Source organism: Festucalex cinctus, chromosome 12 (assembly GCF_051991245.1).
Source record: "Festucalex cinctus isolate MCC-2025b chromosome 12, RoL_Fcin_1.0, whole genome shotgun sequence".
In the NCBI taxonomy this organism is placed as follows: Eukaryota; Metazoa; Chordata; class Actinopteri; order Syngnathiformes; family Syngnathidae; genus Festucalex; species Festucalex cinctus.
Window position 1 is genome coordinate 18,357,567 of NC_135422.1, and position 16,233 is coordinate 18,373,799.

A 16,233-nucleotide genomic window follows, 5' to 3' on the forward strand; every position below is an offset into this window, starting at 1 on the left:
TGGATTCAAGTAAATAAATGTAAAATAAATGTTTGCGTCGAACATTCAGAATATATTTGTTCATGTCAAACTAATAGGTTCATTTTTTCCCCCAATTTAAATTATGCAAGTAATTAACATTAGAAAAAAAGGAGGATGGAGCGTGTGCAGTGGATAAAATTTTCTGAAGACGTCCTCATAACATTAAATGTTGAAAAATTAACACATAACAGGTGCTCACTAAATTTGGTGGGCAAAAAAAAAGATAAAAAAAAAAAGCCTTTTTAATTAAGTGATTAATCAAAATTCTAAGATGTGATTAATCTGAGTAAAAATGTAATCGTTTGACAGCTCTAATTATTATAAAATTTAAAAAAAATTAAATACATACATAAATAAATGTTTAAAGTTTGGGAAATTTTGATTTGAAAAACAAATTTTTGTTTTATTCTTGAAGACAGTTTTTTTTCTGGTCAATCACCGTTAATTGTTTTTCTTCGACTGTAATGTTTTTATGGTCGTGGGAAACCAAAATCGAAATCATGACTACATTTCAATTAACGGTCCAGCCCGATTATCAAAATGCTGAGATTTAACGCCTAATCTTTATCTTATCTCCTCAAAAACTGTGATCTCAAATCCAAAAGGGATGCATGGTGCCATCTACTGGCAGCTGTTAGCATGATTTTGCGAACCTGAATTTCAGGCGTTCCTGTTGAAAAATGTACTTTTTAAATATATGTGAAGTACTTCAAACACATTTTTAAAAAAAATGGTGGGAACGGATTTTTTTTTTTTTTTTTTTTTTTTTTTTTTTTTTAATCTCACTCATATTTGAGTCGTCTTGATGCAAAACAACCCGAGGATGACGAATGATTCCGCGCAAAAGTTTCAGTTGAAGGTGACATTGGCGGGGAGATGTAAAAGCAAGTTGGCGCTGTGAGCTTCCTTCAGGGGTTTTGACACTTTTTTTTTTTTTTTGTCCTCCGAGGAGCGTGCACACACACACCAACAACAGGAACAAAAATGACTTTTCTAACTGACTAATCTTAAAAAAAAAAAAAAAGAAAAAAAAAAAAAAAAAAAAAAAACCCAACACTTTAGTCTGAAGCTTTACTTCTAAATTTAGAACGTCAGACTTGACGAGAGGCGCTCGCTCACACATTTCTGTTTTTCTACCCAAGTGTCAACAAAAGAACGGATCCATATGATGTCAGGCTGTGCTAACTTCGGTGGTAGGGAAGCTAAAAGGGGCGGGGCTAGACACACTGCTGAAGGCTGATTGGTGGACGGACAAACATTTTTTTTTTTTTGCTTGAAACCCTAATTGAATAAACACCCTAACCCATCCATACCCAAAGTCTGTGTTCAAACTGTCAATCGTCCCTAATTGAACTCGTAATCTAAAACACGAGCATGACGCTTTAAACCTGAATGAAACCATAACCCTGTCACAAAACGGCAAATTTAAAACCAAAACTTGTTTGAAACCCTAAAAATTCCACTCCAACCATGTTTTTCACAACATACATACATAAATAAATAAAATTAATTAATTCTGTTTGTGTAATTCTAGTGTTTATTTGGTTTTTTTTTAATTGGTCTTAATATTTTTAAATGTTTAAAAGGGATACTTCACTTATTTAGCCCATTATAGTAAAAAAAAGTTCATATTTTGTCTATAATTAATTTGATACTTTCAATATTTTTCACGTACAATTAGTACCTTTAAAAACACATTTTGTAAATTGCTGTTGACTGAAAATGACATCACAAGGGCTCAGCTCACCTGTTTTCTAGGTTTGGTCATGTGACATTCACAAGCTGAGCTGTGATTGGTTACCTGAGCCCTTGTGATGTCATTTTCAGTCGACAGCAAGTTGCAAAATGTGTTTTTAAAAGGTACTAATTTTACATGAAAAATAATGAAAATGTTAAATTTATTGTAGGCAAACTATTAATGTTTGACTGCCAATAATGACTAAATAAGTAAAGGATCCCTTTTAAACATTTCCTTGTTTTATAACAAAAAAATAATCCATCCATCCATTTTCTGAACTGCTTGCTCCTCACAAAGGTCGCGGGCCAAAAAAATAAAATAAAAATAATAATACATAATCGTTTGAATAATCGTTCTTGCCAAAATAATTGATTCTTATTTTATCCCATAATTGAGCAGCCCTAACCCTGACTGTTGCTTGAGACCTGAATTTGAAACGCTCACCTTCCCTTTAGCCTGAAAGCAAGCCTGGTGGGAAGGTTTCAACGCCAGATGAAGGCGTCAAGCAGCGATTAAGGTTTCATTAGCCTTCTCATCTACTACACACACGGGATCAGGATTTTTATCGCTCCACCCACCGCTGGGTGGAAACGCGTCTCTCGAGGTCTTATCAAGCTCCTCATCGTTACAATGACGTTCTCTCTCGTGTGTGTGGAGTTCACACGAGAAGCGAGCGGTCGCTCCAAAGTGGGCGCTTGAAGCCGGAGTGTGCGCGCCTTCCAAGCAGGCTCCCCGACTGCGTTTGTGTGTGTAAACCTCAACAAAAGCGGATAATCCTCCCCAGGCCAGAGCGCTCCTCTTGGCGTGTGCGTGTGTTCTTGGCGTGTTTACATGTTGGAAATGTAGGCAACGCCAACGCCTGCTCAAAGAGCAGCGAGTTCAGCGGCTGTTCTTAAAAGAAGCGCGCCCTGGGATTGCATGGGGGGGTCCTTTGAGGGGGGGAATGCGTCCTTGACCTCCAAATGGAACAAGCAGTATAACAACGTGTATATATTCTTTATCATCTGAGTAAAATGCGTGTTAGAAATGTGGTTAGTAGGGATGTAACGATATCCAAACATCACGATACAATAATTATCACGATATTGTGGGGGCGTTGGTGATATTTAAAAACAATACTGTAAAAAAAAAAAAAAAAAAAAAAAAAGCTCATATTAAAAAAAAATTACTTACAAGCACACATTGATCCATTCACAAGCAAATTAGGTTCCCCTTCATCTGACAATTAGCATAGATTTTAAACATAGAAGGCCAAAACATCCCTAATGAAAATTAAATTGCATTGATAAACTAGCCACTAGAGGGTCCTAAAACTGCACAAATGGAAATCAACCTGACTTTTTTAACAGATGTGTTCCATTTAAATATTGTGAACATGACGACCATTATATTGTGGCAGTTTTAATATCACAATATTGCCCTTATCGTGACATCCCTATTGGTTAGCCGTTGGGTTTTTTTCTTCTCGTACCTCGGGTTTGCTGAGGCTGGAGGAGACCAGGCACCCCGAGCCCACGTCCAGGTCCCACTGCTTGCGCCCATGATTGTGCGGATCCAGCGCCGAGATGCGACCGTCCAGGGTGCTGATGATCACCAGTGACCTGTGCACAAACAAACAATCCAAAACAAAACCTCAGTTGACGACTTTCCCAAACCCGAATCGTGTCAAATGAGACACTTCGCTCATTGGTTCCAAATTACAAATTACGATTAAAACACTTTTTTTTTAGAAAACTAGTGTTGTTCCGATACCGTTTTTTGGCCTCTGATACCGATACCCAGCTTTGCAGTATAGGCCGATATTGATACCATACCAATATCTACGTTTTTTTTTCCTCAACTTGAAAAATCTGTCCTGCCATTGGTTCAGAGCATCCAACGGCCAATAGGATATCTTAGATCGCATGCATTGAACATGTCACATATCAGTGAATGTCGTGAACGAGCAAGACACAAGATGCTGCATCGAAAATCCTACATTACCGTTGGAATTAATGGTATCGGCATGTTACTTGTGAGTACTCACCGATACCGATACCACTGTTTTAATGCAGTATCGGCGCCTCTGCCGATACCAGTATCGGTAGCGGAACAACACTATTGAAAACAACGAGAAACTTTTACAATTGGGATTGAAACCCTAACCTCCAAATGAACCTTACTTTAAACCAAATCTGAAACCTTAATCTTTATTTGAAACCCTAATCTGATATCAAATAGCAGTTTGAAACCCCCCAACCTGGACTAACACCTAATTTGAAAATAGGGGCGGGAACCTCAACAATACGATACGATATGTGATACAAGGCTCACGATAACGATTATCTCATGATCAGCGATTATATTATATTGGTCAGGTAATAAATACAGGACAATCTACGCTAAAACTTCAAGAAACAAACGGATGTTTTTTCAATGAGAAAATCATTTCTTTTTGTACACAATATTAAAACAGTTTTCTTCACAGTGAGTACTTGTGTATTTTTGAAAGAAATATCAATGTATTAACAGAGACCAAGTCAAGTCAATATTATTTATATAGCGCTTTCAAACACCAAGCGCTTTACAGACACACAACAAAACTAACCTAACATAAAAGATTAACAGCAATACCACTTTCTGTGAACAGATTTGTCTATTATTATTATTATTATTATTATTATATACTGTCATGCAACGTTACATTTTATAAACTGTGACTATTTTTTTGTGTAACATTCAAAAGTAAATAAGTATGACTTAAATATTACATCCAATGAAATCAATATTAATATTCCTCAGAAATTGTGTGCTTCAAAAAGTCGAAAGTTGAAGATATAATCCACATTTTTCATAGAAACAAAACACAAAAGTCAATCAGCTGCTGGACAGATAAATGTCTTCCACAAGTCAAAGTATGACTCTTCTTCGCCTGAAGACAGGCGTCCATTTCCCCGCCACTCATGAGGCGCTCCCCCTAGTGGCCCGCCAAGTAATTGCTCAATAGGTCATAAACAATGGAGCCGTTATAGTGGCTGGAAATTAACAGCAAATATTGCAATACTTGCGTAGGCGTATCGATAATCAATCGGGAGACAAAGTATCACCATTTATCACGATATCGATATATCGTCACACTCCTATTTGAAACCCTAACCTGTCACACCATCTTGAAAGACTAACTTCTGACAGTCATGCTGTCTTGAAACCCTAATTTAAGTTCTTACTCACACTGACTTGAAATGAACTCATTTGAAACAATTACCTGAAACACTCATACGTCCTGGCCTGAAGCTCTCAATCAAAACATTAACCTTTACCTAAAACCCTAATCCTGAGTTGGAAGCCCAAACTTTAAACACTATCTTGAAACCGTTACACTGTCTTGCAATCCTCATTTGAAATCCGAACCCTGATTTGGAATTCTAATTTGGAATCTTAAACCTCCTAAAGTCTTAAAACCCAAACACTAGCTTGGAAATCTAATTTCAAACAGTATCCCAAAACCCTAAAGCAGGCTGAAGCCCTAATTTTTCAAACTATAACGATGACTTGAAATCCTAATTTGAAACAATAACTGAAACCCTCACCTGAAATTCCAATCTTGACTCGGAGCCGTAATTTCCAATATTGGCTTGTACTGGCTTGAAACGCTAACACTGACTTCCATCCCTAATTTTAAACCCTAAACTGGGCGTGGAATCCAAAACTTAAACCCATCAACCTGATTTTAAACTCAAATTTCAAACCCTGACCTAATCTTAAATCCATCATTTGAAACCCTAAACATGACAGAAAACCCAAATTGTCTTGCAAGTTGAAACCCGAACATGACAACTACTCACATTACACTTTTAATTATGTCTCACTAATCAAAAAATGAAGAATCAATAGAAGCAAGTAGTTTGACTTTTTTTTTTTTTTTTTTACTCTGCAACCCGCACATAAGGACATTTGGCGCGGTTTTTACGGCGTCCTGTTGGCAGGCAGGACTTTGCGACACCTCGGGGACGACGACGGCGCAGATGGTAAGCAGCCCGAGCGCACATTTTGCGACTTTCCACGGGGCCGTCTGTGACATAAAAGACGCCTCTTTTACACATTTCAACCCCCCAAATAAAAACGCTTCCACGCCAACGACGCCTGCCTGCTCACGCCGACGCCCTTTGTGCCGCACCGGCTGTCAATCAAGCGGCAGGCCGCGGGGGCCGACTATTGATTGGACGGATGCCGCTGCGGGAGTGGAGGGAGAGTTGTAGTTAACCTATCGTCATCCCGTTGGGAGGGTCAGAGGTCGGCATTTTGAAGTGGAAAGGCAATAAAAACAAGTCATCATCAATCAGGTCCATTGAATACACGAGCGACGAGTCCTAACTGGCGTTTGGTGAGCAAAGGAATGTCCGCAAAATTCAGCCTCTGTCTGATCACAGTTCTGCTTAGCAGTAGGGGCGGGAACCTCTGGCTACCTCACGATATGCGATACAAAAAGGCTCGCGATTACGATTATCTCACGAAATGACGATACCGCGATTAGCGATATATTGCTCAGGTAATGAATCCATGATAATCTACGATAAAACTAATCATAAAATAATAATAATATAAATAAATAATTAGAGAATTATAAAACGGTGCTTGAAAAATTTGCAGTACCGTTTATTTGCATTAATCTCTACGGGGAATTGTGCTTCTTAATCAAACTGGTGTGCCTGGAACAGATCGCACCAGCAATATTGATCAGGAATAATCTGTCATTGATCACATCAAAGAGAACGCGCGTGCTGGAGGATGTGTCTGCTTGGAGACGGCTAAAACGCAGATTAATCTCAATCAATAAGAGGACGTTTTCCTCTGATTTTGCATCATGGAGAGTTAAGTCTTCTCTCGGGGGAGACTAGACGCCGGGTTGAAAAAAAGAGAACACCTGAAATAATTATTTCAAGACCAAAAAAAATGATCTGAGTCACTTTCTTGTCAACAAAGTCACCCAAGTAAGACTTCGCCATTGAATGCCAAAGAACACAATTAAAAGAACTTAAAAAAATTTCTATCAATGACAAGATGTTCACAGCTTCCCTCTTTTAAAAAAAAAAAAAAAAAAGTGCTCCTGGTATTCTCAGGCGTGCTAAGAAAAACATTGTTTTTTTGCTCTCTTAGCCGCCAATGACAATAGGAAATCAACTCGCCATTTCAATTGGCTGTCAGGGCCTACACATAAAAAGCCGATAGGCTGTTGCTAAGCAGTGGCTTCAAGACCCGCCCCCTTTTCCTAGTCCTGCTCAGGAAGAAGAAGAAGAAGAAGAAGAAGAAGAAGAAGAAGTCGTCATCGAGTACAAGTTGAGATGGGAGATCAAAAGATTTTGTGGACTGCCGATAAAGGATGAGAAGGGGGAGGAGGGGTGCATCACATCGTAGCATGACGCTAATGGAGTAAACGAGCAGCAGCCAAGCAAAACAAAAGACCCAAAAAAAATAAAAAATAAGAGGACTACACATTTTTAAAAAAGGAAGAAAAAAATGCCTCACACAGTGCTTACAAGTGCCGGTGGTTTATTTACAACAGTGCTCGTCAAGGAGTCTGTGAGCTGCATCTTGGGGCTCTGCAAAATCATTAACAATAAATCACGGTGGTGTATCATTTCAAAAGCTTTACATCCAACATGTGGGAGCCAACAAAAAACAAAACGTCATAAATCAATGACTCCTCCCTATCTCCGTTTTGTGCCAACTGATTTTAACACATCACACAAATTTCACATCAATCCCCAAATGGCTACATGTTTTGAAATTCATGATTTGTTCTTCCGTTGTTACACTTAAACATAAATTAATTAATTAATTAATTAGGGGTGTGAATTGCCTTGCACCTGACGATTCGATTCGTATCACGATTCATAGGTCACGATTCGAATAGATACCGAATAATCCCGATACAAATTTATTAGTCGATTGTTGCGATTTTTTTTTTACTCAAATTTAGAAAATACTAGTCAGTAAACTTGCACACTGTAATATTTGTATGAAAATGTATTATTTATATGAAACCTCAGCCTTAAACTGTGAGCCACTGTATTTAACAGACAGTTTCATGTTTGAACAGCACTGAAATAAACTATTAAGGCTTAACGTTCCATTAATATAACATTTTTCCATTATGAAGGTGTGAACTCCAACTATAAGGAAGACATTTTGTTGAATATTTTTCCATCAAAAATGGATGTTTAAAAATCGATTCAGCCACCTATTGAATCGATTCGAGAATTGCGTGCTGCAATATCGCGATATATTGCCGAATCGATTTTTTTTTTAACACCCCTAATCATAATGCTAAGATAATTTTGTAAAAATACAAGTTATTACGACCATCGCAGCAAAATATAAATCCTTGTTTTTAGGGGGGGGGGGACGACTATTGTCATTACAACTTCTGTAAAAACTAGACGAAGTGCAATTTCTGGAGAAATTGCGTGGGAATGCTGAACGCTGAATGCTGATATGCTAAGATTTAAATGCATGTGGAATGCTTATGAAGTCAATTGAGAGATAAATTAGGAAATTATAACCTCCTGGTTACTGGACAATGAACTTTACCAACTGTGCCACCGAGCAGTATCAAGACACCTGCTAATGATAAGTTTTATACGTATGGAAGTGGGCGTGGAAAGTGATACTTTGTCTGTACCATTGAAAATGAATGGAGGAAAGTTGATATTAATCATTAAATTGTGCAAATACTGTAAGTAATGTGGAATCAGACGATATGTAGCCCGGGAGGGGTGAATTTTTTAAGCTAGTTGACATTTGAACAGTGTAAATTGGAAGTATTATGTGGGAGTTGTTAGGCGGCAAAAAAGTGTGGGGAATAAAAATCACAATAACATCTGGGAATGCTTCAGCATTCCCACAATAATGAATTTGTTATGGTGACATTCTAAATTGTTTTTCTTTTTTCAAGACTATACACTTGGCAGTGTACACTATGGCGCAAGAATGTGATGCGTTTCCAAGCAGATGCCGGTCCCGGTCCTGATGCTGACTTTGGGCGCGGCCGCCCGAGCTAGCGCCGCATTCATAACTTTCTCCCCGGCAAAGCACGTGCTCCCCACGCGCTCGTATTTTTGTTGCCGCTCGGCGCGCCGGCTCGCCTTGTCGCATGGTTACAAGCATCCCCGCGCCGTCATTGGCCGGCCCCCGCGTCCAGAAGCCCGCCCATTGGGCCAGGGCGCCGGAGAACAACACGGCCCCGATTGGCTGGCGGGCCGGCGCTCGCCGCCTCCTGATTGGCGGCGGCGTCTCTCCTCGGAGACCTGCCGCCTATGTAAACACGCTGCCGGCTTCTTTCAATGGAAGTGTGTTTACGGCTCACTTTCACACCGCCGCCGAGTGCGCGCTTGTCTCCGAGGAGCGGGTGGGTGAGAGCGAGGCTAATTGGCTCCTCGCGCTCGGTGGTGATTGAAGAAGCGCCCGCCGCTATTATGACACGTTGTGACGCCGTCGGGCTAACAAAGACGCTAGCTAACAAGCCGCCGTTTGGCAGCCGACACCCTCCTCCTCCTCAGCTGCAGACTTCTTCACACTCCTCCTTTCTGTCTTCCCACCACTGCTGCCAGCTCCATATTTTTTTTATACATCTCGATGAAGAGCAGCATGGCGAAAAGTTGCTAAATGATCATTTGATGATGTCATTGAGTCATTTTGTCAAAACGTTAGCTTAGCCACGCTGTGCTACAACTCAAATTAAACATCCCATCATGGCGAAAAATTGATTTGAAATTTATTGTAATCAAGACACCCACCTCAAAAGGTTGATCATTGCCTACAGATGGCAGCAAATCACTTTTTTTTTGTCTGATGAAGCTCCTCATCTTACTTGAAAGTAGGGATGCAACGATAGCCAAACATCACAATACGATAGTTATTACAATATTGTGGGGTGGCTGGTGATACAAAAAGTCGCAATATTGTAAAATAAATAAATACATAAATAAAAAAGCACTTTTTTTTTTGTCTAAATGAAGCACCTCAACTCACTTCACCGTAATTCCTTAGCACCAAGATGGCATCAAATGACTACTTTTGTCTAAACAAAGCTCCTCAACTTACGTCAACGCCTTGGCAATCAAGAGGCCACAAAAATAGCGGCAAATTGTTACTTTTGTCTTAACGAAGCTCTTCAGTGCAAGTCGAAACCTTGACAACCAATAAAATACGGACCAATAAACCAATAAAATACAGAATGGTATAAGGTTCCCAAACTATTAAAGCTGACTAGTGTGTACATCCATTAAAAATCTTGTCAAGTCGTCTCAAACTTTTTGGGCCTGGAAAGAACACATTTTACCAAGGATCACATTTTCATCCCAACGTCTGCATGCTTTCATGTATGAAATGATTACAGCTCAATAAAATTACCACTTTGTAAGACAAGGACATATTTTTTGTCAGGAAGTAGTTTAATACATTTTGACTCACTACGAGTCTAAACTTGGCATTTTGATGAATATTGCGTTTGTGCAATATGAATTAAGTAGAAAAATCCACCTGTTTTCAATCCATATCAGGCGACGGCCATTTTGACACCTGCTGCCGACTGAAAATGACATCACAGTTGCTCAGTCAAGTTACTAACGACCAATCGTGGCTCAGCTTGCTAATATCACATGACTAAACTCACAAAAGAGATGCGCTGTGATTGGTTGTTACATGAGTCTTGAGCAACTGTAAAGTGGCAAAATGGCCGCCCCCCTGAGATGGATTAAAAACAGTTGAACTTTCTTGAATTCATATTCCACAAACGCAATACTAACCACTAGTGGGAGGTGCATTTAAAAAAAAAAAAAAAAAAAAAAGGTACTTTATAATCCAAAGAACCATATTTGGCAAATGAAACGTGACACAAAATGGACCCCATAGCTCTGTCTATAACACAAGGCAGTTCAACTACAGAATTTCTTCCATATCATACATTAACATATTTTGGATAGTCATTCAAATTTGGGGGAAAAGTTCAAGTTAAAAAGTCTTCCATTCAAAATTTAAGTCATACTTCACAGAACCTTAAATGGCAACTGAAATGGGAGCCACCAGCTCAGCTCTCGAGCCATTTAAAGAATGTCTATATGTCTTTTGTCTTACGTGTCGAAGTCAGGCTGACTGCAGAGTTAAGGGTGTGGTTTTTAGGAGGTTAAAAAAAACAAAACAGCGACTCGACTAGACTTCTTCCTTCCTCGCTTAAGCGCACCAGGCTCCTCGTGCTCGTCTTTTTCAGCCCATGTCCGCTCACACGTGCTCAAATCCAAACTGCGTGGCGCCACGCTCCTGACAGCTCATTGGCCGAGCAGCCGCCACGCTATTGGTTGTTGCCAAGCAGTGAGTGCAGCGAAAACAAGACAGCGTGGTCCGGGCAGCTTACCGGCTACACCGCTTGTTTTTCCTCCTCGCTCGCTCGCTCTCCTTCGCGGAGGAGAGCACCACCTTTTTTTTTTTTTTTTTTTGCTTCTGCCCCACCCAAAGTGCTGCATTGCTGCAGGATGTGTCCTGCTGCCAACTTGTCAAAAGTAGCCACTGACCTCGTAAATCCGATCTGCTGCATGGCGGGACAACTTTTTCAAAAACACGCAGGAAGTGAACAAGCAAAAATATGCCAATAGAAACTATTTGGGCCCAATAAGAGCTTAATCGTGGAACATAATAATGCCCAACATGGTTCAATTTGGGGAGCAATTTGACAAGAACAAAACAATATTATCTTTCAAAGGAAATGGCCACAAACATGTCAACTTCAATCCAAAACTTCCAGTGTATTTCCATGAACTGCACCTTGAGACTTTTTTTTGTGGGTAAACAGAATCAACAGTCCAACCAAATTTCATGTTGCCAAGTGAAACTGGTTTCATGGGCTACATGTTTTAAATTCTCGGCAACGCTACTTGATGCAACATGGCAGCTTTGGACCAAAATGGAAGACTTCTGGTGTATTTTCAGGCATGGCTTCTTGAGACTTTTTTGTGCATGTACTCGTGATAGACATGCCTGCCAAATTTTATTCTTTGGGGGCTGAATTTGTTTATTTTTGTGTAAAAACTGGTGCTACCGATCCTGCTTCAACCAAATGGCAGACTTCCGGTGTATTTTTCAGACAGGGCTTCTTGAGACTTTTTTTTGTAGGTCTATAGACATGCCTACCAAATTTCTTCTTATCAAATTAAACCGACTTTAGGGGCTGATTTTTTATTTTTTTGTCAAATTTGAGGCGGTGCTACTCATCCACCATGGTTACTTCAAACCAAAATAGCAGACCTGGTGTATTTTCAGGCATGGCTTCTTGGGACTTATTTGTGAGTCTTCTCATGATAGACATGCCTACCAAATTTCTTCTTACTAAATTAAACTGACTTTAAGGGCTGTTGTTTTTTGTTTTTTTTTTGGTAAGATTTGAGGTGGTGCTACTGATCCAACATGGCTGCTTCAAACCAAAATGGCAGACTTCCTGTGTATTTTCAGAAAGGGCGTCTTAAGACTTTTTTGTGACTCTACTAGTCGTGATAGACATGCCTACCGAATTTCATGTTACTAAATGACACTGATTTGGGGGCTGAATTAGTTTTTTTTTTTTTTTTTTTGTAAAATTTGAGGCGGTGCTACTGATCAAACATGGCTACTTGAAACCAAAATGGCAGACTTCCTGTGTATTTTCAGACAGGGCTTCTTTAGACTTTTTCGTGGGTATATATAGACATGCCCACCAAATTTCACGTTCCTCAATGAAACCGGCTTTGGCTCAGATATCACGGGCTAAATTTTGAGCAAGAGCTAAAGAGCAAACATGGCCGCTTCAAACCAAAATGGAAGACTTTTTGTATCTTTTTTTGGCTGTGGCTTCTTGAGACACTTTTTTGGGGGGTAGGCTTGGTTTCTACTCATCATGATTAACACTTCTACCAAATTCTATGTACACTGGTCAACCAACTTTAAACTCTCAAAGACACTACCAAGCTAAAATGGCCACTTGAATTCAAAATGGCAGACTTCCTATATGTTTTGAAACTATTTAGTTTAATTTAGTCATGATATACACGCCGACCAGATTTCATCGCTAAATAAAAGCGTCTTATGGGCCTGAATTGAATTAGTTAAATTTTAGAGGGTGATACCAATAACATTGGCAGCATTCAAAGCAAAATGTCTGACATCCACCCAGAGCGGCAGCCATCTTGGTCAATTGATTAGGTACACACAGGATTCTCAGCCCCCCGCCTCCACAGAGCGGCGGCCATCTTGGCCAATTGATTAGGGACGCCCGGGATTCTCACCAGGAAATGCACCGACCTGAACAGGAAGTGACCAGATTTCAACAGGAAGTGACCTAAAATCAACAGCCATCTTGAGAAAATGTTATTGTGTGTCCATTCTACTTGTGATTGACGTGTTTAGCAAGTTACAAGGTGATAAGCCAAACTGGTTTGGGGGTGGCTGAACATTTTTTTCAAGTCAAACTTCCTATGACGTGTTAATTGTGGTTGTTAAAATGGTCTAAGTCTACAGAACGACACATGATAGAAGAAAGACACAAAGGAATTTGAAGCGCGTTACTATAAAATGATAACATGACGTCAGCTTGTTAAAGGGGGGGAAGTGTGCTAGAAAACTTTCCCTCACACCCTCTGCTGGCCTGTTATTTTCAGGACAGCTTCTATTAATAAAATCTCCCCAGTTACACGCGACCACTCAAACTAAGTCAGCAGGACAACATTAAAGAAAAAGGACAAAAACATGAACTCGTACTCCTCCCTCCTCCTCGTCCTCGTCTGCAAACTAACTATAGCCAGACCCATGTGGCCCCGGCGCTCAAATCCTGAGTCTAGGCCCGCCTCTTTCACGCCATTGGCCGACGGGACGGCCGGCCCGGTGGCCCATTGGCTGTTGCTAAGCAGTAGCGCTGCTGCTGCTGCTGCTGCTGCTGCTGCTGCACCAGAGCCGGGGCGGCGGCGGAGCTGTCGATGCCCTGCGGGGTAGGGGGAGGTGGGGTGGGGTGGGGGGTTAAGGGCGGCGGTACAAAGGAAGGTGGGGGGAGCGGAGCGGGTTCAAACCACTACGCCGCCGTCCTCTCACCTCCCCAAGGTGGCACCGCACGCCCCCCCTGACGAGAGCAAGTGGAAGCAGCAGATGCTGTTAGCTTATCTTATTAAGTTAGCCGACTAGTTAACAAGAAGGTACTAGAAATTCAATTTGTTAACAATATTCACATTTTTTTTTCCAGGTGGTACTTAACGTAAAAAGTTCCAACTTTTGAGTCATACTTCATTTTGATATGGACGATAAATTTGTTTTTTCTACATGATCACACATTGGGAAAAAAATATTTACATTTGACTGACTTGACTGTTGCTGTCAACGGGGGAACAAACGTACAGCACACATGGCCCTGCCGCAGCGGTGTGAAAGGTACCACAGAGATTTGCGCATGCATGATTCACACGTGTGCATGTAAACACGGCATCTCCTGGGGGGGTGGCGACGTTTACAGGTGACGGGAGCTGGTGATCAAAGCGCACGTCTGCAATATTAATAGATGACAGGAAAGACGCATATAAACGCACAGCACAGAAAAAAACAAACGATAAAATCATTTTCAACGTGTCGTGACATTTTTATGATCCAATTTTGACAAATTAACACGCAAAAACAAAACCTGCCGACTTCACTACGACACCGAGTAGTCGAGTTCTTAATTTATGAATTTCATTTTTCCATTAACCCTCAAGAGGACATTTAAAGGGGTACTTGACTCATAGAGCCATTTTTTAGCAGTAAAAAGTGACTATTTTGTGCAGAATTAATGTGATAACTTTATTGTGGGAATGCTGATAGCAGTTTATTTTTCATGTACAATTAATACCTTTTAAAAAGTAATTTTTCGACCTGCTGATGATGACGACATCACCTGTGCTGAGGAAGTAGATGACGACCAATCATGGCTCACCTGTTTTCTGGGTTTGGTCAGTAAACTTAATTGAGCCATGATTGGTCGTTAGGTACTTCTGATGTCATCTTCAGTTGACAGCAAGTGGAAAAATTACTAAAAAATGTGTTAATTATAAATGAAAATATTGAAGTTATCAAATTCGTTCTGCACAAAGTATGAAGTTTTCACTGCTGAAAATGGCTCAAAGAGTCTCAAGTATGCTTTTAAGAATTCTGCCCCATCTAAATTTTTGCGTAAAACGGTCGCATCCAAACTAATATAGCAATATTTCATCAAGAAAGTGTCACAAAACACAAAAATCCAATGCGTTAAAACATTTTTTGAACCACTCGCTTTAGTGAATTTTAACTTAATGTTACCAAATCAATAAAAAAAATAAAAATATGTAGCTTTCTTACAACATTGCCATAAATGAGAAAATTACACTGTGAGAACGAGGCGCTCGAAAGTGGCCGCGCGTGCGTGCTGTTTGAAAAGAAGATGCTTTTTTTTGGAATTTATTAGTCGGTCGCTAGCTAGCTAGCTAATGGCGTCGGATTAACCGCTGATGCGAACGAAGGCAATCGAGTTCTTACAGTCTGGTCCATAAATATTGGGACACGGACACAAGTCACATATTTCGGGTTCTAAATTACGCGGTCGACCGATATGCATTTTTTGAGGCTGATCCCGATTTTTGGTAGAAAAAAAAATGCCGATTACCGATTAATCTGCCGATTATTTAAAAATGTATGCATAATGCAGAAAATTAACCCCTTCCCCAATTCCTTTTAAATGGGTGCCATTTATGCACAAACTTTCACAAGTCTTGGGACTTACTGGGCTAACCTGGGACCATAAGAAAGTGAATTAAGAATAGAATAAATTAAAGTAATAACAACTGAAAACCCCCCCAGTAAGAACAAATACTGATGTTCCTATGCGTTTAGGCCTCTTGGGGGCAGTGCCGCGCATCCATCGCGTACACACTTAAAGTGAGTACAGAAGAAAGTGGCAATTGAATTCTATTAAAATTACCCATTTTATCACACATTGGGAAGAATTTGTGCCTTTTCGTAGTGTTATCTCATCTGTGGGTACGCGTTTCCACAAGAGTTGTGTGTGGATATTCGTGATTTGATGGAAAAACACTCCCGAAGTAGCACCAACTTCCTGGTAGCATTTGCTAACTTCCTGTTAGCACTAGGCCAGCGTTATTTTAAAAACGAAACATATTTTGTATTTAAATATACAGTGCATGTAATTCTTAAGGTTGTGTATTTAGTTTTACAGTTAACTCCAACAGCGGTGTCATTAAACAGCTTAAAGGATGCTTAGGGACAACAGAATGACCAGAATAACATACGCTACACACTTGCTAGTCGCTAATGCTACGCAAGCAAAATGGTGCATTCATGGTACTTTCACCGCGTCGGAAACTTCGGTTTTCTTGCGATTAATTGGTCGGGCCCTAGTTTTAAACGCCAAAAAAATGGATTTGAAATGAAAGCAACAAGATGTGCTTTAAGCT

At 40.1% G+C, this 16,233-nt stretch overlaps 1 protein-coding gene across 3 annotated transcripts in view; it reads right to left on the bottom strand.

Annotated features, from left to right (window-relative positions):
• The window catches only part of eif2ak3 (eukaryotic translation initiation factor 2-alpha kinase 3), a 72,869-nt gene that overhangs the window by 49,382 nt on the left and 7,254 nt on the right, over positions 1-16,233 (bottom strand). For all 3 annotated transcript variants that reach the window (XM_077538201.1, XM_077538200.1, XM_077538202.1), the window contains exon 2: positions 3,231-3,360. In XM_077538201.1, coding sequence (XP_077394327.1) covers positions 3,231-3,360 — 130 coding nt within the window. The remainder of the gene's footprint in view (positions 1-3,230; positions 3,361-16,233) is intronic.